The sequence below is a fragment of the Lagopus leucura genome, unplaced genomic scaffold, assembly GCF_019238085.1.
Source record: "Lagopus leucura isolate 7727_CA_CO unplaced genomic scaffold, USGS_WTPT01 Super-Scaffold_100157, whole genome shotgun sequence".
In the NCBI taxonomy this organism is placed as follows: Eukaryota; Metazoa; Chordata; class Aves; order Galliformes; family Phasianidae; genus Lagopus; species Lagopus leucura.
In genome coordinates this window covers 44732510-44755714 of record NW_024962334.1, presented here as the reverse complement: position 1 = coordinate 44755714, position 23205 = coordinate 44732510, and the positions used below count along the sequence as shown (strand labels likewise).

The 23205-nt window shown below is 40.5% G+C and overlaps 2 protein-coding genes across 4 annotated transcripts in view; one reads left to right on the top strand and one right to left on the bottom strand.

Annotated features, from left to right (window-relative positions):
* Positions 1–23185, bottom strand: part of XYLB (xylulokinase) — a 99606-nt gene extending 76421 nt beyond the window's left edge. Inside the window, exons 1-7 of one of the 3 annotated variants that reach the window (XM_042888220.1) lie at positions 23087–23185; positions 21740–21830; positions 18317–18436; positions 4861–5237; positions 2827–2909; positions 1865–1934; positions 686–766 (exon numbers count right to left, since the gene is read on the bottom strand). In XM_042888220.1, the coding sequence (XP_042744154.1) occupies positions 686–766; positions 1865–1934; positions 2827–2909; positions 4861–4905 (279 nt within the window). In that variant the 5' untranslated portion in view covers positions 4906–5237; positions 18317–18436; positions 21740–21830; positions 23087–23185. Of the gene's footprint in view, positions 1–685; positions 767–1864; positions 1935–2826; positions 2910–4860; positions 5238–18316; positions 18437–21739; positions 21831–22922; positions 22938–23086 lie in introns of those variants that run through there. The other 2 variants (XM_042888222.1, XM_042888221.1) reach the window with 2 other exon arrangements.
* Positions 13379–19196, top strand: CUNH9orf152 (chromosome unknown C9orf152 homolog). The gene is made up of 2 exons (XM_042888224.1): positions 13379–13773; positions 18153–19196. Exons 1-2 carry the CDS (start codon positions 13545–13547, stop codon positions 18707–18709), a joined length of 786 nt encoding a protein of 261 aa, XP_042744158.1. The 5' UTR covers positions 13379–13544; the 3' UTR covers positions 18710–19196.
* Positions 23186–23205: the final 20 nt, after the last annotated feature.

Genomic DNA, 23205 nt, shown 5'->3' with positions numbered 1-23205 from the left:
TCTCTGTCCTAATCAATAAAAACCGTGCTCAACAAGACTTTACTATGCCTTCAGCAACCTCAGCTAATCATTTTTTCTATCCTGTTTCTACAAGCACCTAGATATGCACAAAGTTATCCCAGCCACTTCAGATCGGCGTACATAATTTAAACAATAGGAAGCCAGCTATTTATGCACTGTACAGTGCACTTGTTTAGATCAGTAAGTCTCACCCTCCACTCCTATTACCTTCTATAGATTGCTCCATATGTTTCAGGTTTTAGGCTCCCTTGAGTAACACATCCTTTAATGGCTGCTTAATATGGAAGATTTGATATTACTTGATGTCTTTAAGATCTACCATAATACGGAATGGTTTAAAACTGAGACAGGGGAGGTTTAGGTTGGATATTAGGAGGAAGTTTTTCACACAGAGGGTGGTGAGGCACTGGAACAGGTTGCCCAAGGAGGCTGTGGATGCCCCATCCCTGCAGGCATTCAAGGCCAGGCTGGATGTGGCTCTGGGCAGCCTGGGCTGCTGGTTGGTGACCCTGCACACAGCAGGGGGGTGAAAGTATTTGTGGTCCTTTTCAAACCAGGCCATTCTGTGATCCTATGATATAACTATTAAAAGGAAATATATGATTAGATAGTATGCCTTCATTAGAGTTTACGTTAAGAGTGATTTCTCTTTTTATGAACTAACCTGGCCAGCACCAGACAAAGCTCTGACTTGAGAGAAGTTAAATCCTGAAGACTTCATCTTTTCCAAAATCACATCCAGAGCCTACAAGAACAAACAGAACCAAGAACGACAGTAACGAGATACCAAATTATGCATACTCACAGGCCTTGGGATTAAAGAGTAAACTCATGTCATCACTAGTAAGAGTTCATTGGCAGGTAATGAAAAATTAGCTAATGACAAATTAGCTAATGACTATGGATTTCAAGAAGCCGCATACATTAATTTACTAAGTAAGAGTCCATAAAAGGAAAGTTGAATCACAAAGAGGAAAAAAAAATATTTAAACTAGCTGAATCACAAAGAACCATTCTTTGAAATCTAAATAAAAGGAAGATTTAATAAATTCCAATTCATTTAAAAGCAACTATTAAGAGAGCCAGATACAAAACACCATTAACTTTTTCCGTTCTTACTTTTGGAAATCTATGACATTTTTCATGGTGTGCAACCTACAAGTCATCCTACAGGATGCTAAAAGGCAACCTCATTATCACCAACTCCAGCATCTGCTGAAAGTACATTTTTGCACTGAAGTACCTAGGTTACTTTTGCTCTTTTTCTATTTTACTAAAATTTAAAACCAAAAAATCAATCTGTCTTTATTTAAGCTAATTCAGATCTGCATTTCTCAGACTTTCTTGATAGATGGACCACTATAATGCTACAAAATTTCCCAAGAAACCATTATCATATACTAATTTAATAAATAAACTGTTTATTATGTTTCTACAGACCACCTGCAACCAATTTACCAAATCTTCTTGTATTATCAGACAGAACTGCTGTTGATCACCAACTGGGAATTCTGTGACCTTTTAAATGTCTTTAACTATTCAAATCACAACAGCACCATGCGAGAGCAAGAGCTGCAGAAACTGCTTTCAAAACAGCAGACAATGTTATCTGTATTTCAAAATAAATGCCAGTCAAGATGACTGGGAATTACTAAATAAATTGCTCTTCAACCACTTGCCATTTGAGACACAAATCAGTTAGCAAAGTTCATTCTAAAAAGACAGTGCAACCTGGATGCTGCACAACCACAGTAAAGCTAGGCAAAGCTTCTTATAACAGAAAGGAAGCTGAACCACATACTACAAATACTCCCAGAAGGCTGACATAACAGCTCATCCATACCTTGACCCACATTAGCACAGGAGAAGTGACTGTCAGTCGGTCACTGTGAACGTGGGCTCCACCTTGAGTCCTAAAAATGGAAAAATAGTATTTTATTCATAAAGTCAGTACATTTTTCCCCATCAAGCAAAGTTTTTCAAGTATTTTAATGACTAAAGTGAGCTTGCAGTGTTGTTTGGGGTTTTTATTTTTTTTGTTAGGAGCAAAGAAAAGATCAGAGTTTGAAAGCTGAAAAAGGCCAGCTCTTAGGAAACAGCATTAGAGAGAGACCCAATGCTAAAGCAAATAAATTGCAAGGAAGGACTTTGGTCCTGGTGTAAGATCTGTGATAGACTCTAGTGCTGATGCTGCTCATGGGCTCCACACAAGTAACAGTTATCTTTAAGTTTCCTAACTGTCACCATTAGTGACTTAAATCTAGTAGATGAAACTCAGTTTTTTGCTGTAAGCAAATGTACTTTACTGACACTTATGACCATAGCGGATGGAATTTGTAAATTCTCATCTATAAATCAGAATTTATACATTCTAATGTGCCATTGGGAGCCACTGAATCTGTCTTCAAAAGTGTTTTATAAGTTCCTCTCATGCAATTTATTCACTGTTATCACAGCATTCCATCCTGACACAGAGGCGGTGCTTCTGTGTCCAAAAAGAAACAGCCACCTGTTAACAGCAAAAGTCCCAGATGAGAAAATATACATTGGTTAGTTTATACCTTATGCCTTCGTGTGAGAGGGTCTTTTTATTTCCTCTTTCTCCTCTGGGGAATTCTTGCCATACTTACATATCAAGCAAGGTAAGGGCACAAACTTCACTTGTGAAGTACAAAACACAAATGCAGCATAACTGCTTCCATACCTCTACACATACCAACGAGAGCAAAGCAGGCAACAGACCTGTCTCAATAGTCAAAGTTCTAAACAAGATTATCCAAGTAAAATACAAAAAAAAAAACTTACCTAAATTCTGGAAGGTCTTTATCAAAATTAACATTATCCTCATAAATGACTCTCAGATGTTCATCAATAGCAATGACTTTCAGCTAGAAGAAATAAAACAGGATGTTAACAAAAACCGCCCAGCAACATAATTAGATAGCACTGGTAATTCATTTATAGTAACTCAATTCTCACAGATAAAAAGGGAAAGAAGATCACCCCAATCCATACAAATGACTATAAGTACGGACACAATTTTACATGAAACAAGTCATTGTGTGAATTTACAGCATGTCAGTTACCCAGCAATGTGTAAATGCTTGCATTTTCCCCTACACTTTCTCTCTCTCTTTAATTACACTAGAATAAGATGCTAGCTAAAAGAAAAAACATTAAATGAGATACACCATTCCCAGCTTGCACCACAGTAACCAATCCATCCAAGGAACACAGTATCTTAGGTTAAACACGTCGTATTTTCTGTGTGTTTTTCTTAATAGCCTCATCTTCAGTGATAGAGCTGGAGCACGTCCCCTATGAAGACACGATGGGGGAGCTGGGCTTGTTCAGCCTGGAGGCTGCGGGGTGACCTCACTGCAGCCTTTCAGTACCTAAAAGGAGCCTATAAGCAGGAGTGGAGTCAACTCCTCAAAAGGGCAGGTAACTGCAAGACAAGGGGAAATGCTTTTAAGTTGAAGGAGGGAAAATTTAGGTTGGATATCAGGGAGATCTTTACTGTGAGAGCAGGGAGGTGCTGGAGCAGGCTGTCCAGAAAGGAGGATAAGGATGCCCCATCCCTGGAAGTGTTCAAGGCCAGGTTGGATGGGGCCCTGGGATAGCGTTAAATATGTTGGTTGGTGACCCTCCCTCTGTTTGGGGGGTTAGAGATTCATAATCCTTGAGGTCCCTTCTAACCCAAGCCATTCTGTGATCCCTTGATTCTGCAATATTATCCAAGAACTTTGCAGACCTTTAGAACACTTTGAGGATCTTCCCTCAACCCCTACACAGGGAGTAAGCTGATCTCCACCTGACAAAGCTCAGAAGACATTACACAGCTGCACACTTAGCTTCTGCAGCCAATGGAAAGCAACATCCCAATCTCAAGTCCATCAGGCTGAGCTTTCTTGCAAGCACTGGCTAGGAGGTACCGCAGACTTTCCCACTCTAGCTTTTGTCAAGTTTAACTAGTGATGAAGAAAAACATTAACAGCCTCAAATAAAAAGCAAGAGTGTAGTTCATGTCCTGCATTTTAACAAAGGAAAGAACGCAAGCTGCTGCTAAACGAACAGACTGAAAAAAAGTACAAAGATCGTCATCTCAAAGAGCTGTATTCAAGTAACAGAGCCATCGCATTTGGGGGTGGGTTATTTAATTTTAGCCATATTAATGTAGGGCCTCATTTATGCACTACCACCACTCATTACCAAGTTGGTGCACTGTGCTAGCTTTAACATGGCTCTGACCAGCTGCAGCTTAATTGGCTTTCTGCTTGCTATGTTCTCCCTTAAAAATAATGAACTTAATACGAGTAACCTGCATATGCCTCTTCAGCACAGCCATTATGAAGTGACTTATTTGCATACCTGCTAGTTAAACAAATCTGGGCAGTGTGGTTGACACCAGACTATGCTGACAATTCCAAAACTGAGGAATTCCAGAATTCCCAGCAATTGTAAAACCCTCAGCATTAAAGCGCATAGTTCTACCAACGCTGATTTGGCCACCTGGACCAAAGGACAAGAGGCAGAGGAATGCAGCCCGGTTCGGACGTGCAAACAGACAAACAGCAGCAGCACATCGCTAGAAGAGGTGGCCCAACAACTTTACGCAGGCAGATGGAGGCGTGCAGAAGGCTGGGCGGATATACAGAAGCCTGTGCTCTACGGCAGCCAGCAAGAGGCAGTGTTCCCGACTCGGGAAGAGGAAGCGCCGAATTCCCGGGGAGCAGCACGGCACGGCCCGTTAAGCGCGAGCAGCCGGCTCCAGCCCTCAGGAAGCAACGGCGGAGCCGCGTAAGGAAGGAGGGAAGGGAAGAAGGAAACCTGCGGTACCTGCTGCGTGCTGAAATCCCATCCCAAGAAGCAGGGGGCGGCCATGTCGAACCCCGCCGGGCAGGGAAGCGGCGGCCTTAAGCCCGGCCTTCCCCCGGAACGGAGCTCTGCACCGCAGCGGCTGCTTAAAGGTGAACCCGAGTTAATGAGTGTTCGGCTGAGGCTGGGCGAGCAGCGTCAGGTTCTGTGAGTCTGCAATCAGGGAAGGTCCAGCTGGACAAAGCTGAAGCACCGATCTGTCTGAAGGCGAAGGCGTGTCGAATGGTCACCCGGTTTGTAGTAACGCGTCTTTAAATCACAGGATTGCAGCGGTTGGTGCTGCTGAGATTCCTCTGTCCACAAAGAGATCGGGCTGGGTGGATCTTACTGCATGTTTCCTATAAATAAGGGCAGATATGGAATTGGAAGGCTTGAAACGCTACTGTTTTCAATGTACAGTTGCTCACAAAAAAATAAATAAAAATAAAAAATTGAAGTCACAGAATCACACACAGGCCTGTGTTGAAAAGGACCGCAGTGATCATCTCGTTTCCACCCTCCTGCTATGTGCAGGGCCACCAACCACCAGACCAGGATGCCCAGGAAGTCAGCCCTAAAGAAAGCCACAGGAATGATGAATCGCTTCGGAAAGAGACAGCTGTGCAACTTTCAAAAGGTGTTAGTACTGAAAAAGGAAGCTTTTTCAGGAAAAGTACTGAAAAAGGATTAATAAATTATATAAAGCAGTCTTACATCGTGAGAATGTCAGAATCAATTCCGTCCTTCAGCAATGAGATCGTCCAGTGGTCAGACTGCTGTGTGAAATGCTTGGCTTTAAACAGCACAGAAAAGTTATAGGATTGGGATAACAGCCCTAGTGTTATCAGATCTTAAATTATTGTGGAAGAATGCATAAGGATTCCACAAGGACAGAATGGGAAAGTTAATTATGCTACTTTTACTGTTCAGGTCTTTCTAATGAAAATCAGGATGTTCTCAGAACCTCATTCTGTCTTTCTTACACCTCATCCCAACAGGTCAGCATTCTCCCAGATTTAATTGCTTCTGTATGGAAAATTGACATTGCAGCTTTTCTTTCTGTGTTAAGGCTTATGCTGGCGGTCATTGCCATAACCTCTAAAATCGTTTCTTGAAAGCAAACAAGGATTAGAGCTGTGTTGTTATCAGTGAAGTTGCATTCATGTGCCACTGATGTTTTGGTACTGACGAGTCCAAAATTTCCAGAGAGCATGGGCAAAATGTCACCATCACAGATTAACAGTTTGAGGCACAGCAAAGATTAATCACTCACAGCACGTATATACAGTAAAGGGAAAAGTGGGCTTTTTCCCCTTTTCCTATCAACCAGCTTCTGCAGTTTTGCACAGACCTGCTGTAACAAAGGAGCAATACTGCTATGCTTTAGGCCTCTAGCTGTTCTGGTAAATTTTAACTACTCAGCTAACTAATGATATTGATTTCCCCCCCAACCTAACTACTGTGCTTCAGTATCATCCCGTCATCTGAAAGGTGCCAAAAAACTAGGGAACAGTGAGACCAGACCTTTGTTTGATACTAATTAGCATTACCATACTGACTGTAGTCCTGATGGATGCGGGCTACATAATTGAATGGTAGGTGAAAGTATTTACACCTTCATAGGAGAAGTCCACAAGCTGCTTCAACGCTACCCATCCTTTTGCTTCCAGCAGATTTGGGGCCTCTACCTACTTAAGTAGCTAGACAGCCAAATATTCTCCATCCCAAACAAGTACTTCATATTGGTACATCAGCAAAGGTTGGCTCAGCACAAACAAGACAGCATTACACGTAGTGCATGCACACAGCTGATATCCCTACAACTAAGGGAATCCATGTTAGACCTAGCATTGTTAGGCTTGGTGGCACAACTGTGCTTTTTCCCATAAGAAATCTTGTGGGTCTTTAATTAACCTCAGAAACATCAAAGTGTGCTACGTTGGGTCAGATGAATTTCTGCCTATTTGCCAGCCAGTCTCACAGTCATATGCAATGCTGCTAATTAAGTGGGAGAATGTTTACAGTTCTATGTAACGTAACAGTACTCCACCTTAAGGAAAAAAAAAAACACCTCAGTGTGAGCACTAGAGCTGCCTTTTGGAAAGATACCTGAACAACAATAATTCTCTAAAGGTCATCCCTTTTTCTACTTAGCACCACCAGTATTCTGTTATCAGAATATTCAGCAATGTTCAACCAAGTGCTGATAAGTCAAAATACCACAGTATCATAAATTAAAATACAAAGTTGCTGTTCTTTGTAATGAGATGAACCTGTAACATCAAAAAAGTTTTCCCTTCTGTAAATATGCACTTATCCACCAAAGTACTTTATGCTAACAATTGTGTTTATCCATACCTCCAGACACTGTAGAGAACCTCAGCTTTCACCCTGCAAGAATAAATACTTATTGTTTAAAAGTAATGTATCAGGACTGTTGTTATCCACTAATTTTAGTGATTGCACTGTGAATGAGCAAAAGTTTATAAGACAAAGATCCAGCAGAAGCCCCTTGCACGAGTTCCACTACAGGAAGCCCAAACCAGTTGTTACATTGGGACTGAAGACATACCTTATTTAGGTGTAGAAATTATCTGCAGTCTCATTGCAGGATTTAGTTCTTGGCATGTGTATACTCAAATTCCCAGGTGTTGGACTGCACTAACTAACTAAGGCCCGTTAAGAGGCCACCCCTCATGAAGAACTGGCACAGGGTTTCAGATAATAGCCTATGAAAGCACAGGAACAGTGGGTACTTGCAAAGAATTTAAATGATGGCTTCGCTGCCCAATCTGTTGGTTATACTGTCAGTTTCATGTGTATTGGTCAGGTCAGAGCCTGCACTAAATCATGTACATAAAATCCTCCAATTTCATTTCTACTAATTTCAATAGAAATCTATTGAAACCTCTCCACTTCAGTAGGCGCTGAATCAGGCACTGTGGAATTGCTTCTGGTTTTATATACTCTAGTTTTACAGATGTCATTTCACTGACTTCAGTTATGTTACTAGTGATTATGAAGTGCAGAACAAATTCCTCATGAGATCCCTGCATGGAAGTGAAGGATGTTTCTGACTGGCAAATCATTTTTTTAGGACACTTCCCTCCTCTGTACAGATTTCAAGTCCACATTCACTCCACAGTAGTGGTAGCACTCAACCATCCTCTTTGGAGGACTATGTTAACCACAGTCATTTGCGAGGCTTATTCAATCTTACCCACCTGGCAGATTCCCTTCAAGAGGAATACTGAAGTGGCTTGTGTCCTAAAGCCCAAAAGCAAGATGTTGTCATCCTGATAAAACTTTTCATTAACAACAGATTAACCAGTTCTTTCGTGCTGTATCTGATTCTTATCACTCTTACAGATAAGTACATTTTATTGATTAAAAACAATCAAGGGTAAATTAATTCCTACTCAAACAATGCCTTAAGTGGAAAAAAAATAAGAGCCAAGCCTCGCACTTTTTAGCACTATCCAGCAAGAAGGAAAAATTATTTTACAATCAAGAAAAAATCAAATTAATGTAGTTTACAAGTGGGAAAAAAAATCAAGGCAGAAAATTTATATAGCTTATCCAATCATTTTTAGATCTTATTTGAACTTGGAATGTCTCCTTGAGTTCCTCCATGCAAGTGTTTTTTGTCTGTTGCAAGAACAAATAAATGTAAGTGGCTGGAGCCATTGTAACTCCATGGGCAGGAAACACTGAGAAACAGCTCATATAGAAAATATACTTACAGAGCAGTACCATAAAGATGAGCTCTGTTTATCAGTAACTGGAATTTAAGACATTCAAAAATCAAGGAAACTGCAGTGAATTTCCAAAATCCTCTGAAGGCCTATTTATGAAGGCAATTTACTTCCCTCTCGTCCACTTCTCATGGACAGTTTTATAATGTTAATATCATAGAATGATAAAATCATATGAGTTGGAAGGAAGCCTTAAAGACCATATGGTCCAATTCCCCTGCAGCGAACAAGGACACCCACAGCAGCATAAGGTGCTCAGAGCCCCATCCAGCCTGACCTTGGCTACCTCCAAGACTAAAACTACCGTTTTGTTTGTCATTCTGATTTAAGAAACCCTGTAACCAAGAAGAAAGGGAAACAGGAAGGAAAGATGGCAGGGTTCATTTGTTTACAATGTCTAAAATGTAAATAACTTCACTTTCTTCTTTGACTTGCCTCTGCACACTGTCATTCACAAGAGGGCATCTGAGGAGTTCTTAGTGGGCAACAACCACAAAATGAACAGCAAATCCTGACCTTACGTTTGGATGCTGACTGTTCAAACAGAGAGAGAGAGATTCCAGTCCTACTCATGCAGACAACCAACAGAGTAAAGACAGCTAACAGTGCAAAGCTTGGCATTTTAAATTACTTTCCATAGCAGTTAACGTTCCAAAGGAAAGTTAATTAATCCTCAGCACCAACAGAGTGAAGACAGAAGAACAGAGGTTTTTAAATGCTGCTTATGCCGGGCACAAAAAAAAATACCCCACATGCAGGACATCTGCTGCATTTAACCCCTCACCATCAGTGCAGTTTAATTTAATGTAGGTGAATCCATCTGAGCCAGGCTCTGATTCACTTGATCGAGCTGTAGGAGTCCCTGTTCGCTGCAGGGGAGTTGGACCAGATAACCTTTAAAGGTCTCTTTCAACTCAAATGATTCTGTGATTCTATGAATCCAGTGATTTTGACCCTACTGCCTTTATCACCCACAAAAAGCAACCAAAAACCAAAACCCACAGTGATTGTGCAAAGGAATGGCATACACCAAGGTTTCAACACATGCAAAACCAGATACGAGAAGCAAAAGGTCAGCAGATAAAAGAAACATCTCGAGATCATTCTGAAATCTTGCACCATGGGCTTCTTCATGCCACTCTCATGGATGTGCAGAGAACACCAAAAAATGATCTTGCATCATTAGAGAGTGCTGTGCTCTGACTACTTAACCAGTCCCTAACTGCAGTTTGCCTGAAAGCTGTGCTCTGAGTAACAGAAAGATATGCGCTCTTGTAAAAAACCTCATTAAAAAGTAAATGATTACTATTGATTCTGCTAATATTGTCTGGAGCACCAATAAGGGCAGCTACCCTGTTTCCATGTTTCTTATTTGTTACTAAATTTTCTAACAATCTAATAGTTTCCAACAATTCAAACTATGTGTAAGTAATACATATATGTCTATAGAAAGCTACAGAAGGGGGATTATCATAGAATTACAGAATCACAGAATGGCCTGGTTTGAAAAGGACCACAGTGCTCATCCAGTTCCAACCCCCACTGTGTGCAGGGTCACCAACCAGCAGACCAGGCTGCCCAGAGCCACATCCAGCCTGGCCTTGAATGCCTGCAGGGATGGGGCATCCACAGCCTCCTTGGGCAACCTGTGCCAGTGCCTCACCGCCCTCTGTGTGAAAAACTTCCTCCTAAAATAAAAAACCTAATAAAACCTAAACCTCCCCTGTCTTAGTTTAAAACCATTCCCCATTGTCCTATCATTATCCACCCTCGTAATCATCTAGATTAAATCTAGATATCTGTATTCTGTCTTTGTACCCCTCACAAACAGGCCACGTGCCTGTAATTCCCCACATGAGCAATGTGAATAACCATATATGCCTCCAGCCCCAGGTGTGCCATAAAACCCAGGGCTGCAGGAATTCCATTCAGTCATAGTTAACTGTTCTGAGCATTTTCTTTTAATTATCTTTAAATCAACAGTGATTCCTGCAAGATCCTTCAAACATTTTTAGAATAAAAAATGATTTACTACTTACAAATTAATTAGTATGTGATAAAATTAGTTGCATCTTTTTAAATGAGATTTTGCAACCAAGGTCAAGGGCAGTACGCATCTACGTCAAGTTCTGAAAACCATTGCTTTTGGACTGTAATATACTCACAAATTTATTTTGCCCCAAAGAAATGAAAAATTGCTTCCATTGTGTGATGGATGAACAGACTTAAGAGAAAATATAGCAATTCAGACGTCAGTGGATAATGAAATTAAAATCACTCATAGATGATTTTAAGAGTTTGTTCAATTAAAGACAAGGCTATTTTTTTATTAATTTTCTTTCAGAAACCTAATCATGACACTGAGTTTTCAGTACTGTTAAGAAATGCACGTAGCAATGCTAAAAAGCGGCTTGGCTGCTCGTATTGCTCAGAAACACGCAAAGGAAATTTGGGCCTCTGATGTTTTAGGACTAGGGCGAGCCTACAGTCACATCACTCCAATAGTGCCATCTGCTGCATATTTTAAAAGCACACAGCGGTCTGCAGATCTGAGTACCTCCATTTAAAGAGTGAGTGATGACTGGCTTAAACACAAATCATCATTTCCATTTTGTACGTATCAAAGACAGATTATTTTTTTTTCCTTTTACCTAAACAGGCTGGAGTACAAAGGAAGGTGTTCCACTGCAGTATAAGAACAGAAGCCTCAGGTAAGCAATTTGCAAGCTCATGTCAGTGGTGTAACAAAAATTAGTTGCATCAGCTCACTATACATCAAAATCACAACCCCATTTTCTCTGTGATCCCCAGGATATTGGATCTGCACCTCATTTTATGAATCATATCCTGACTGCAACTTATTCACAAACCACACGTATGTATGTGTATATACACGCCTTGACAGCAAGCAAAGTAAGCAGTGCCAAATGCATGCATGCACACAAACACACTCCACCTGAGGCAGAATCAGGATGCCATGCTCACAGCCGTTCCCTGTAAAGGAAACAAACTGCAGTGTGTAAGGGACGGGCTGAGCAACACAAAAGCTAATCCTGTTCCTGGTTCCCCTGACCTGTTGTACCACCTGCACTCACTCTATTTCACTGGGCAGCTCTTTTCTTTCGTTCTGTTTTTGTTATTTACCCATGCAACTGTCTGGAAAGAGGCTGCCTTGTATAGCGCACGTGCAACTGAGCGTGATGGCCTTCCATGAGCCTGAGGCAATGCTACAGCACGATCAAAAATCATAACACTTTTTGCTCAGATAAAAACTCCTACTTTCAATGCCCTTCTAATGAGAAGACATGGACATCTTTTAAGACAGAGTGTACATTCACGTTAAGGGATGGGATCACGGTAATTCTGCCTGCAGCACACGCTCAGGGTGTACAAGTCACTTTCTCAGGAGGTCAGAGAGCCACACACTGTGACTGGAATTTTAAGAAGGTTGGGGAACTTTTATGGCCATTAACAATGTTTGTATTGAATACCAGCTCAAGCTGCAATGAGATTAATTAAATCTCCTGCCCCAATACAGAAACCCACTGCCTGAAGGTCCAAAGGAGGACTCCATGTGCCAACAACTCAGAACAGCAGAAAAACAAGGCAGCCTTCTGCAGAGCACTAGTGTTTGTCACTACTGAAGGCAGAATATCAAAGCAGATACTCCAAAGCCATAGCACATCAGAACAACTCTTAACACAACACATGCTTTTTCAGGGCTCAGGAGGGAGAAGATGACTTGACAAATAGTCAGCTTCTGATCAACTGTTGTGCTTACTTTTCTTTCTGGTAGGGCAGAATGGGACTGCAGCTGAGCTGGGGAACATGATTTGCAAGACACATGCATAATAGAAAGGCAAAAGCAATTAAGTGAATAAGTGAATTAAAGCAGATTTACACCTGTGAGCCAATTGAGCCTTACCAGAACCGTATGCATGTAACTCTGTAGCAAGACTTGTCACCGGTGTACACACAACTTCCAAACAGATTCCTAAGATCTGCATGTTTTTGAACCTGATTCAGTAAATCATTTAGAACACAAATGAGAGCATAATTTCTCCCAGTAAGTGGAAAAATACAGCATGCAGGCATTCCTTGCACATACTGCCCTTTCACACTGTTTCTGTGCAATGCTTCTCACTGCAAGGAACCGAGCAGATGAACAATTAGATTGACACTGAACAGTGTTTCAGGCACACAACTCTCTTGGATCCTTGTAATAGCATCAAAAGGACCTGTTTCAGGGACAGAAATGTGCAGCTTATCATTCAGACACTCTCATACTTTAACTCGTAGAAGAAAAAGATGTGTTTGGGTTGGTTTTCTTTTTAATCTTTCCCTCACTGTTACATAAAGCTCTGTTTTGACTTTGCACCCAGGAATATCTTTACCAAGGTTATAAAGGTTGTCAGTTCAGTCTTCACCCTACTGCCCAAGAGGCTCCAATAAGAATGACACTGGGTGAAAGTCAAGGAAGGAGAATGGGAAGGAAAAGACAAAAAAAAAAAAAAACTGAAAAGAAACCTGAAGATTTCTCTGATGGAATTACTGTCTTGGTCAGGTCACCATGACAGCACCCCTTTAAGAGTTAGCCTTGCTACATAAACCAGTATTATCCAGCCCTTTGAGCACCTGACCGTGTTCAATGAGGTTTTGAATTTCACTGTTTTTTTTGGCAAAGCCTCATGTGTTCACAACCTTAAGTCAACATTAAATCCAATCATAAATCCTGCTATCACCATGAATCTGTATGCAGGAGCTCAAAGTGTGCTGCAGGAGAACAAGCTGCTTGAAATCCACAGCTTCAGAACAGACACTTCTGAAAGAAGTAACCCAACTTAGAAAAGAGAATTATTTCATCATTTAGGAAGATTTCAGATACTTTGATGTGCTTTTTTTGCCAACACAATGAAGGAAATGTCCTGCTTCTGCACGACTTTTTCTTCCTTGTGGGAACAGATGGTAAAGGCTTACAAATGCACGACTGGTATTTTTTCAGTGACTCATACCTCAGAGCTACGAGATTCAGATCATCATAAGCAGCCAACCAAGATGGATGTAAGCTTACTTGAGGAGCAGTATGACCACATAAAACAGAAGCAAAAGCTGCAATCACACATTATTGTATTTAAAACAGGTATGCCTGGATTTATAGGAAACGATGTAAATGTAGATGTAAAAACTTTATACTGAATAACTTCTATCTTTGTTCTTTTAATGCTTGGCTTCAAGAGAGGGACAAAGTGTCTACTTTTCTGTCAGTTTAGGGTTTTTATTCATTTCACTAACAGGCAGTCTTTTGGCTCTATCAGCAAGTTTCACAGCGGAAAAACATCAATTTGAAATAGATGAATGCATCTGATTAAAGGTTTTACAGGTTTTAAGTTAGGAAAGTAAAATTCTTAACCTTGCTGTTTATTCTTACAGGAGCCATATACTTCACATCTATCATCAATCTATTTGTGAAATGTACTTTATCAAATTCTTCCATCAGAACAATCAGTCGTGGATCTTCTGTCTCTTTTTCTCTTCTTTATCTATGTAAAGAAATGCATCCTACAAGACTATAGGAGGCAAAACCAAATATCAAGCAAAAGTTGGGCATCTGCTTAGAAAATAACTTCTACTAAGTAACAGTGGGTATCCAAGATATAATCTTGGAACAAAAGGTCCCTTTCTGAAAACGTTTTCATTGCACAGTGCTTGGAAAATAGAAGTGACAGTGTATCAATCATCTTTCTGCTACGCCAGACAGCTTTTATAAAACAAACATTCAACTGTTTTGAAGTTTTCAGTTAAACTACTGCTTGCAATATTGCACTGACATATTTCCAGTTACTTTCTAAGTTAAAGTGATACTGAGAATACTAAATCAATTAATGAAATTGTCTTTGAATGCAATACCAATATGCAAAACGTGCTTAATTCACCTCTGGTGTTAGTAGTTAGCTGAACAAATAGAGAACTTAGGCTATTTTGTTCTTCACATTTTTCTCTACATTTTTCAGCAGTTCTGGATTTTGGCTGTATCTGACTAGGAGGGTCATCGAAACAATTGACAAAACACCTTATTATGAACCAGAAAATATACTAGCTTCCTCAATATCATTTCACCCAAATGGCAAGAAATTCTAATGTTAAATAAACAAGCAAAAAAGCCTATTTAAGGAAGAAAGGGATGTGAATGTGCGAGCTTATTTTATCAGGTATGGAAAGACAACTAACTTGAAGGCAAAGGAACAATATTAGCCAGTTAAAGAAAAGAAGCAGAGGTGTGTATTCTAATGAAATTCAGATGAAACTTCAAATGTAATACACATAATCAGAGCAATTTTTTTTCTTTTTGGCCAGGACACTAATTGAAGATTAAAGAAAAGACAAAGTAGGACCATACAGCTCTGAGAATTTAAAAATTTAGTGGGGCTGGAAGTTGACATACATGTTGTCATATGCATGCACATAGCTCAAAACATTAACAAAAACACAGAACCTATGGCAATGAACTTCTGCCTTTAATCACCTTGTGTGGAGGGGGTTAATGTTGCTGTGAGAAACTGCTGAGTTCTCAGCACCACTAAAGCTAACCTTAAACATTCATGTGGTTTGGAAGTTGGAAAAACCTATTACATAGCTCAGCACTTAGAAGCTGTTACGTGCATCAGTTTCCAAGAGGATGTCAGGATGCAATAACCACCACTATTATCAGATAGCATTGCTACACTCCTTAAGTTACAAGCCTGAGCTATCCAGAAATTCCAGCTCATTCCACAAAGCATTCCATGTGTGCACTGCTTTTCTGTACTGACAGTTATCATTTCCTTGTTACCGTACTCAGAGGGTAAAATTGTTGCTGAAGGGCAACGACAGCAATAAGACTACAGATGCACACAAACCTCCAAGGTCAGAGACATGACATTCCATGGTAGAAGGATGCCTTCATTCCTTCCATGGTCCCAAAAATTCCTGCAAACATTTCTAACTAGGAAAACCTTGAATTGCTTCCTGCAGATAGGCCATCTGTCTTTCCATGGTGCCACAGTGGTTTTGAGCATTGCAGGTTTACAGCACTGCAGTTGGAATGGTAACTTCAAGATTCCATAAGGACTTCCAGCTCTGCATCTCATTATCTGCCTGGTTTGCCAGAGCAATGGAATTGTAAACCTTTAAACAGAATTTCAGACTCCTTAACTTTTCTAGGTTTTTGACTGGTGAGCTACTAAATGATAAGTCACCTTAAAACAGCTTGCCTCTGGTTTGTCCCCAATACACACAGCCACATTCATATTTCTGCCAGTTCCTGATTCTTTGAGAAAAGGGATGACAAGATTTGAAGATCTCCAGGTAGGGGATAACACGATAGTGTGTTTATTATTCATTGGCTAACAAGAAGAAAAGCAGTATTTACTTTAGGAATTAAAATAGCATTCAGAGCATGCAGTAAGAGTGGAATAAACACTGGACCTCTGACTGCAGAAATCTCTTCCAAGACTTCAAAGATCAACTTCTGTTAATTCAGAATCTATGATGACAGCATATGAAAAAGGCCAAATGGTAGACAACCTTACTGCAAGGCTATTATGTGCAATTCAAAAGACCTGTCTTTTCTAAAAGAAAAAAAAGCTTGATCTTAATCAAGCTTTCTTCAGAAGTTCAGGGAGTGCTGAATGTGCATTAGCTCAACAGAGCATGGCTCAGGGCTCCAACATTTCTATTACAGCTCATTGCTCAACTTTGTGTGTTGCACTTGTAGCCAAGGAATCAAATCAAACCTGAACTGAAAACCAGTTTGGATTATTTGACTTGGACTGATGCATTACACTGAACTCTCTGATCAGCTCAAACCAGACTGTAATTCTTCTGAAGACCAGTTCAGATGATTCGAGATAAAACCTGATGTTGCCTATAAACACGAATTCATCTAAAAGTGCAGTGATATCTACAAGAATATGCAAAGCTGCACCCCTGAGAGTCTCTCAGTTCCTCCTTTCTCGTCTTTTCTCTCACATGTGAAGAACAAACCCTCCTTTGTAGCCTGGTGCTGTTGTGCTGACCATTGCTGTGCAAATGGACTTTCCTAGAAAAAGTCTGACCATAAGACTGGCCATAACTTTGATTCTCACTGTTTCATGATACAAAATTGTGCATTCTCATCTCTAAGAATGGCTTCACACTAGGAAATTCTTCTAGTATATTTCACTGTATAGACATATGCACAGACACATGCTCTAAGCTTAGCATGTGCTTTTGTCTCCTCTCTCCTCATAACACTGCACAAAAGCAGAAGATGCACACAACTCTCACTTCCCAGCTCTTATCAGATCAACCTTCTGTGGCCAACTGAGGGGCAGAGAAAATTCTATGATACTGTACAGGTGTTGTTGCTTTAGTAGTGAGAGCCAAAGACAGCAGCAAAAGCCTCTCCTTAACTCAAGCCCCATTGTGCAGGTTCATTTGCTGCCAGTAAATCAGCTGCATCTGATATCTTCAGATCGTTTCTCATAACAGTGATATGAAAGACTGTTAAAAGGATTTTTGCATTAGATTCTTTTTTATGGCAACATCCTACTCCAATTAGTTTCAGTTCAAATTCAAGGTTAGAATTCTCTTAAGTGGCTATTCAGATTTTGTGTTTCAAAATATAATCAACTCTCTATGTCTGTTCTTTTTCACATCAATATACTTCATCATTTGTACTGAAAAAAAATTCAGTTCCCTTAACTCAACCCCATAAATAAGGTCAGCATTCTGCACAAACTCCACTTTAAGCAATATTTATAGTAACTAAAGTGCATTTAATTAGTGCTTACAATGTCAACAGCACTGTTTGTTTATCTTTAGTACAATGGCTCAGATTCTATTCATTTTCAAGGCACAGAAGGCCAGTCATGTTCAGTAATTTAATAGCTGCTACATCTAATTAAGGTAGCATTAGCATTTCTATTTCTAATATCCTATGCATTTCCAGCAGTAACTTTCATAACACATTAGAAATTAAGCCACAGAGATGGGAAAAAATAATTAAGTAATAAATACAAGCCTATACGTTAATGATTCTGCGTTGGGAAAAAGAGGAAAGAAATTCAGAATATTTTTGGGTTGTGAATACAAGTGAATACAGCAGTATCATCTTGAACATCTGTGTCTCAAACCACAGTACCAATCGACACATTAAGCAGGCCCCTGTTCACCTTAAGAATTTTTGCTTACAAGCAGTTAATTACTGAAAGTCAATTCTCAATCTGTGTTGTTAATGAGTCTTAGAGTAGCGCTTAGATCAATATTGACTTGATAAATTTCCATTATCGTTGAACTGACTCTGTGGTAGCATTCATGTCTTCAAACTGCAAAACTGAGTGAGGAATACTTCTCTGTAATCTGGTATCAAAAGAGTTTGAACTACTCTTGGTCACAGATGGAAGGAGTACAGGCACCACTCATCTGTTAAAGCTCTTCAGCTGAAGTAGACCCTTAATTTCTGCCACCCTACTACAGTGCATGTATGTGTTTCTCTTACAGGTGAGCATGAATCCGTTCTCCCAGAATCAATGGTCAATGCTGTTTTAATTAATAAAAAAGTTAAAAATTCAAAGTCATTTACAGAACGTGTCCCTGTCAGAAAGGTCAGGCTGGAGGTAACCAGCAATGGCACTGCACACGACAGCTCACCCTGGCGTACTCACCTGGGAATTCACCTCCTGGCACAAACTCCTTGTAAGAGAGCTCCCTGGGATCTTTCCCACTGCAGGAATGAATCGTGCAGTTCTGACAATCAGAGACTGGTTCCAAAGGAAGATGGCACACTGCAACACAAGGAATTAGAAGAAGCGAGTGAATTATCCGTGCTAAGTTCAACATTGAGCAGTTTCAGCAAAGAGAGTGGCAGCACCATCTCAGGAACTTGCCAAAAGCCTGCTCTGAAGTCAGACACTTCAGCAGTCGGGACGCATCAGCACATTTCCTCTACAAAATATATGCCAGCTTGCCACAAGTTAGACTTTTATCCTTTCCCTAATAAAAAAGCACCCAGAATTTCAGAAGCAGCAAGGAGGCTTGGATTATATGTCTCACAGTGAAGACACTCAGCAGTAAATAAAGTTCACTCAAAAATTTGAGTAAAACTTAAAGCAGCAAAATAGCATTCCTAGTTACTGTGATCAACCTGCTGAAGGTCTCCTATTAGCCAAGGAAGATCTTCACAAAATAAATTGTTGCTGTACAGTACAATCTAAAGAGAGTTGTAAGGAAAATGTTGGACTGAAACAGAAGCTCACTTTTGTTATTCTAGATACTGGAGCAATTTTTCTGGGCTGTTTCCCCTCTATTTTCAGGTTACTTATTTAGGAAAAAGACTGCATCATAACAACATTTGAAATATCTGAGAGCTATAGCAAACATTAGCAAAACTGCTGGTGAAGCAACAAGGCTGAACTTCAGTATGGTACGATTTGACTAGAAAATTAAAAAAATGAGCAATGAAACAGTACTGAAGGTGATTCATACACTTAATATGATTTCCTAAAAGCCTCTTCTAAAAAAAAAAAGATATTCATTATAATTTTAATGCAGTTTTAAAAGCAATTAATAAAATCTTTGCTCACATCTGTTGTTGTTTTGATGGGACACAGTAAATGGTACATTTTTCTTATATATAAATGCTGTAAAAATACATTGTTGACTCCCTTCTACACACTTCTATAGACACAGCTTAACCTCACATGATTGGCCTCAACACAGACATTCAGCTTATCCAGATCCTTCTGTAGGGCCTTTCTACCCTCAGGCAAAGCAGCGCTTCCTCCCAGCTTGGTGTCATCTGCAAACTTACTGAGTGTGCACTCAATCTCCCTGTCCAGATCATCAATAAAGATATTAAACAGGGCCAGCCCCAGTACTGCTGCCTGGAGAACACCGCTCCTGACCACTCCATTCACCACCATTCTCTGGACGTGGCCATAAGAGCCAATTCTTTCACAGGAGATTCACAGTGTAAGTGTTGAATCACAGAATGGTTTGGGTTGGAAGGGACCTTAAAGCCCACTCAGTTCCATGGGCAGGGACACCTCTCACCAGACCAGGAGCCCAAAGCCCTGCACGGATGGGGCATCCACAGCTTCTCTGGGCCTCACCACCCTCTGAATAAAGAATGTCTTCTCTTTGTCCAATCTACTTTCTTTTTGTTTAAAACCATTACCTGCCCTTGTCCTATCTCTAAACAGCTTGGTAAAGAGTCCACAGCCAGGTTTTTTTTTGCAAATCTCCTTTGAAAGGCAACAATAATGTCACCCCGGAGCCTTTTCCAGACTGAACATCAACTCCCTCAGTCTTCCTTCATAACAGAGGACCTCCAGCCCTCTGATCAGCTTTGTGGTCTCCTCTCCACCTGCTCAGGGCTCCAAGACGAATGCAGTGCTCCAGGTAGGAATATCATGTTACCATGGCACAGTATTTTGTAAGACCACAGAAAAGGAAAAACCACCATGGAATACAATGCTATTCTACTTCTCCTTGCCAAGTGCCATCTCCTCTGTGCCACTCAAAGTAGTTCCTAAATTCCATACTGCCACACAGTGATCCAGCCAGCACCAATAGACTGGCAGGCACTTCTCTTCTATAAGTAACCATCCATAACCACAGAATCACAGAATGGCCAGGGTTGGAAGGGACCTCAAGGATGATGAATCTCCAACCCCCTGCCACAGGCAGGGCCACCAACCTCCACATTCAATACCAGACCAGGCTGCCCAGGGCCCCATCCAACCTGGCCTTGAACACCTCCAGGGATGGACGGGGCATCCACAGCCTCTCTGGGCAGCTGTTCCAGCACCTCACCACTCTCTGTAAAGAACTTCCCCCTGATATCCAACCTAAATCTTCCCTCCCTCTACTTAAAACCATTTAAAACCATTTCACTTGATCACTTGCTGTGATTTTTCAATGTTTTCCTTTTCTTTTTTTTTTAATATTTTCAATTAATTGATTCCTATTTCTGGGTAGGCATGAAAAATTAATAAGCAATCACAACTAACTTATAAAAACAAACAGAACTTAAAACAACAACGAAAGAAATAAAATACAAACCAAAACCAAAAACACAGTACTAAGAGTACTAAAAAAAGAACTGAAAAAAAGATAAATTACAATTATGGATAATAGGTAAAGGTATAATAGGGATAAAATACCAGATAACAACCAGCTATATGAAACAAGAAAGTACCTGGAGAGAAATATCAAAGGACAATGAGTTTTTTGAACTCTGTGGTGCACATTAGCTTTCTGTTTTCCTGTCATGCTGATTACAGAGTTTATTGATTTATACTCCAGCCTTTCATTATACCAGAGTGTTGTTTTTGTTGTATCTACAAGTCTGGAGACCACAACAGAATCACATCAAGATAAAGGAACAACTGAAATTAAAAAAAAGTCACGTTGGCAAGGATCCACTATAAAAAACTATTAAAAATTAAATTCAGGATCACTTTGACATGATAGTTGCAATGAAACACTTGAAAACATTTCAGTGAATGCAATTTAAATTTTTAAATCAGTATCACAGAAATTCTAAAATCTTATCTACCTTCTCTGTACACCCATTTGACTAAATTAGTGATATTATTTTCTGCAAATACTTCTAAATTGATTTTAAAGTGCTTTGAATTAGTTATCTTAACTAAACACAGACTTGAATACCTTGATTTAAAAGTCAGTGAAAGTTTATACACATACTAAATAGCTAAATCTTTGCAGGCACTTTCATAGAACCACTTTGTCCTTTCCTGAGGCTTCTCTAGCATGCTAGTGTGCTTTGTATGACGAGCTTAATCAGGAAGGGCATTTTGCCTTTGGAAAAGTCCTTTAGTTTAAATCCCAAGGACATAAGAGAAGGAACATTTCAGTACATTTTCATTTGTTAATGGAGTATTGTTAGTTATGAGAAAAGTGGCTGAACCTGCATTTCAAGAGATTAAAATATTATACAGGTGCATTGCCTGAAAATTGTTATTTTTTCCCTAAAGCAGCCTTAGTAAAAGAAATGAAAAAGGGAAGAATTTCATGAGAAAAATGGAAAACTTCAAATATTGTGAAGTCACAGTTCTCAAACTTACCTGATTTTCAAAGCACTTTGCTGTTTGCTGTTCATGTTTGGAACTCATGGGGAATAACTGTCATTACTGGATTACGGTAGCTTTAGCAAAGCTTCAAGCACAGAATTCAAGAGTATCAGAAAAGTAAACAGAGTAACAATAACCTTACTTTAACAGTGGGCAAATGTGACTGATTTATGCACACAGGAGAGTTCACAATCCTGAAATTCTAGTTCAGAGTTTGCGAGCAAGACACACAATACCTGCGGGGCCACATAACTGCCTAAGGAATATGCTTTACATGATGACTGATCTGCAGGGCCATCTAGTCCAAAATAAACAACATCCTTGGACAATGCTTTCCCTCACAATATCAGGGCAATTTGAACAAAAGTTTAGTCAGGCATTGGAACAGGCTGCATGGTGGTGGGGTCATCATTCCTGGAAGTGTTCAAGAAAGGTGTCCAGAAATGTGGTGCTGAGGGACATGGTTCACAGGGCATGGTGGCAATGGGTTGAAAGTTAGACTAGATGATTTCAGAGGTCTTTTCCAACATTGATGATACCATAAAAATCCTTAGCTGCCTGGACAGTTTTGGGAGTACGTGGGACCTTTGGGGGTCCTACATACAAATATAACATCAAGTGTCTACTTTGTGCAGCCTTGTTAGCCTCACCCCATTCCTAGCAGTGGGCCATTATGGGCACTAGAGCAGAAGGTACAATATATATTGTAAGGGAAATGGGGCCAAAACATCTGAGTCTGGGAGGTCTGTACAGTGCCCTGAAAGGCGGTTGTACCAAAGGTGGGCATCGGCCTCTTCCCCCAGGTAATAGCAGTAAGATGAGAAGCAATGGCCTGAAGCTGCACTGGAGGAGATTCAGGTTGGATTTTATGAAAAAAATTAATCTCAGAAAGACAGGTGATGAAGTGGCACAGGGTGGTGGAGTCACCATCCCTGGAGGTGTTCCAGAACTGTGGAGATGTGGCACTGAGGGACAGAGTCAATGGGCATGCTGGGACAGGTAGAGACTAGACCTTAGTTAGACCTTCTCTAACCTTAATGATTCTGTGAGTTATCGCCATGTACAGTGCCACATGTAATAGTTTTCCAGCCCAGCCTCTGAGTCCAGGTTAATTTTGACACCCTTACAACAAACACAAACTTGTTTTCTAACCCCAGGCCCACACAGACACGCTTACCCTGCACACAGCAACCATCACACCCGGCTCTTCCCCGGCACCTCTCAGCCCTTGGAAAGGCCCCCCAGCACTGACAGGAACCTCTGCCTCTTTTGCCTCACAAGCAGAAAGGTTGCGGGTGAAAGGGTCTGACAGGTGAAAGGATAAAAAGGAGAAGCAGGTACCTAAGCACCAGCACTTCTCAAGGTGCAAAACAGGCAAACGAAGAGCAGAAGGCACAGCATGCCACCGAGCGACCAAACACCGCGCACGAACACACACAAGTGAGGGCAAAGCCCTAAAA

What these genes read in the sequence shown, in the direction of transcription:
- CUNH9orf152 (XM_042888224.1), top strand. Translation starts at nt 13,545, where the DNA reads ATGAAGGAAATGTCCTGCTTCTGCACGACTTTTTCTTCCTTGTGGGAA. An exon ending in CATTATTGTATTTAAAACAG is followed by an intron (nt 13,774 to 18,152) that starts GTATGCCTGGAT and finishes TTTCTCTTACAG; the next exon opens with GTGAGCATGAATCCGTTCTC.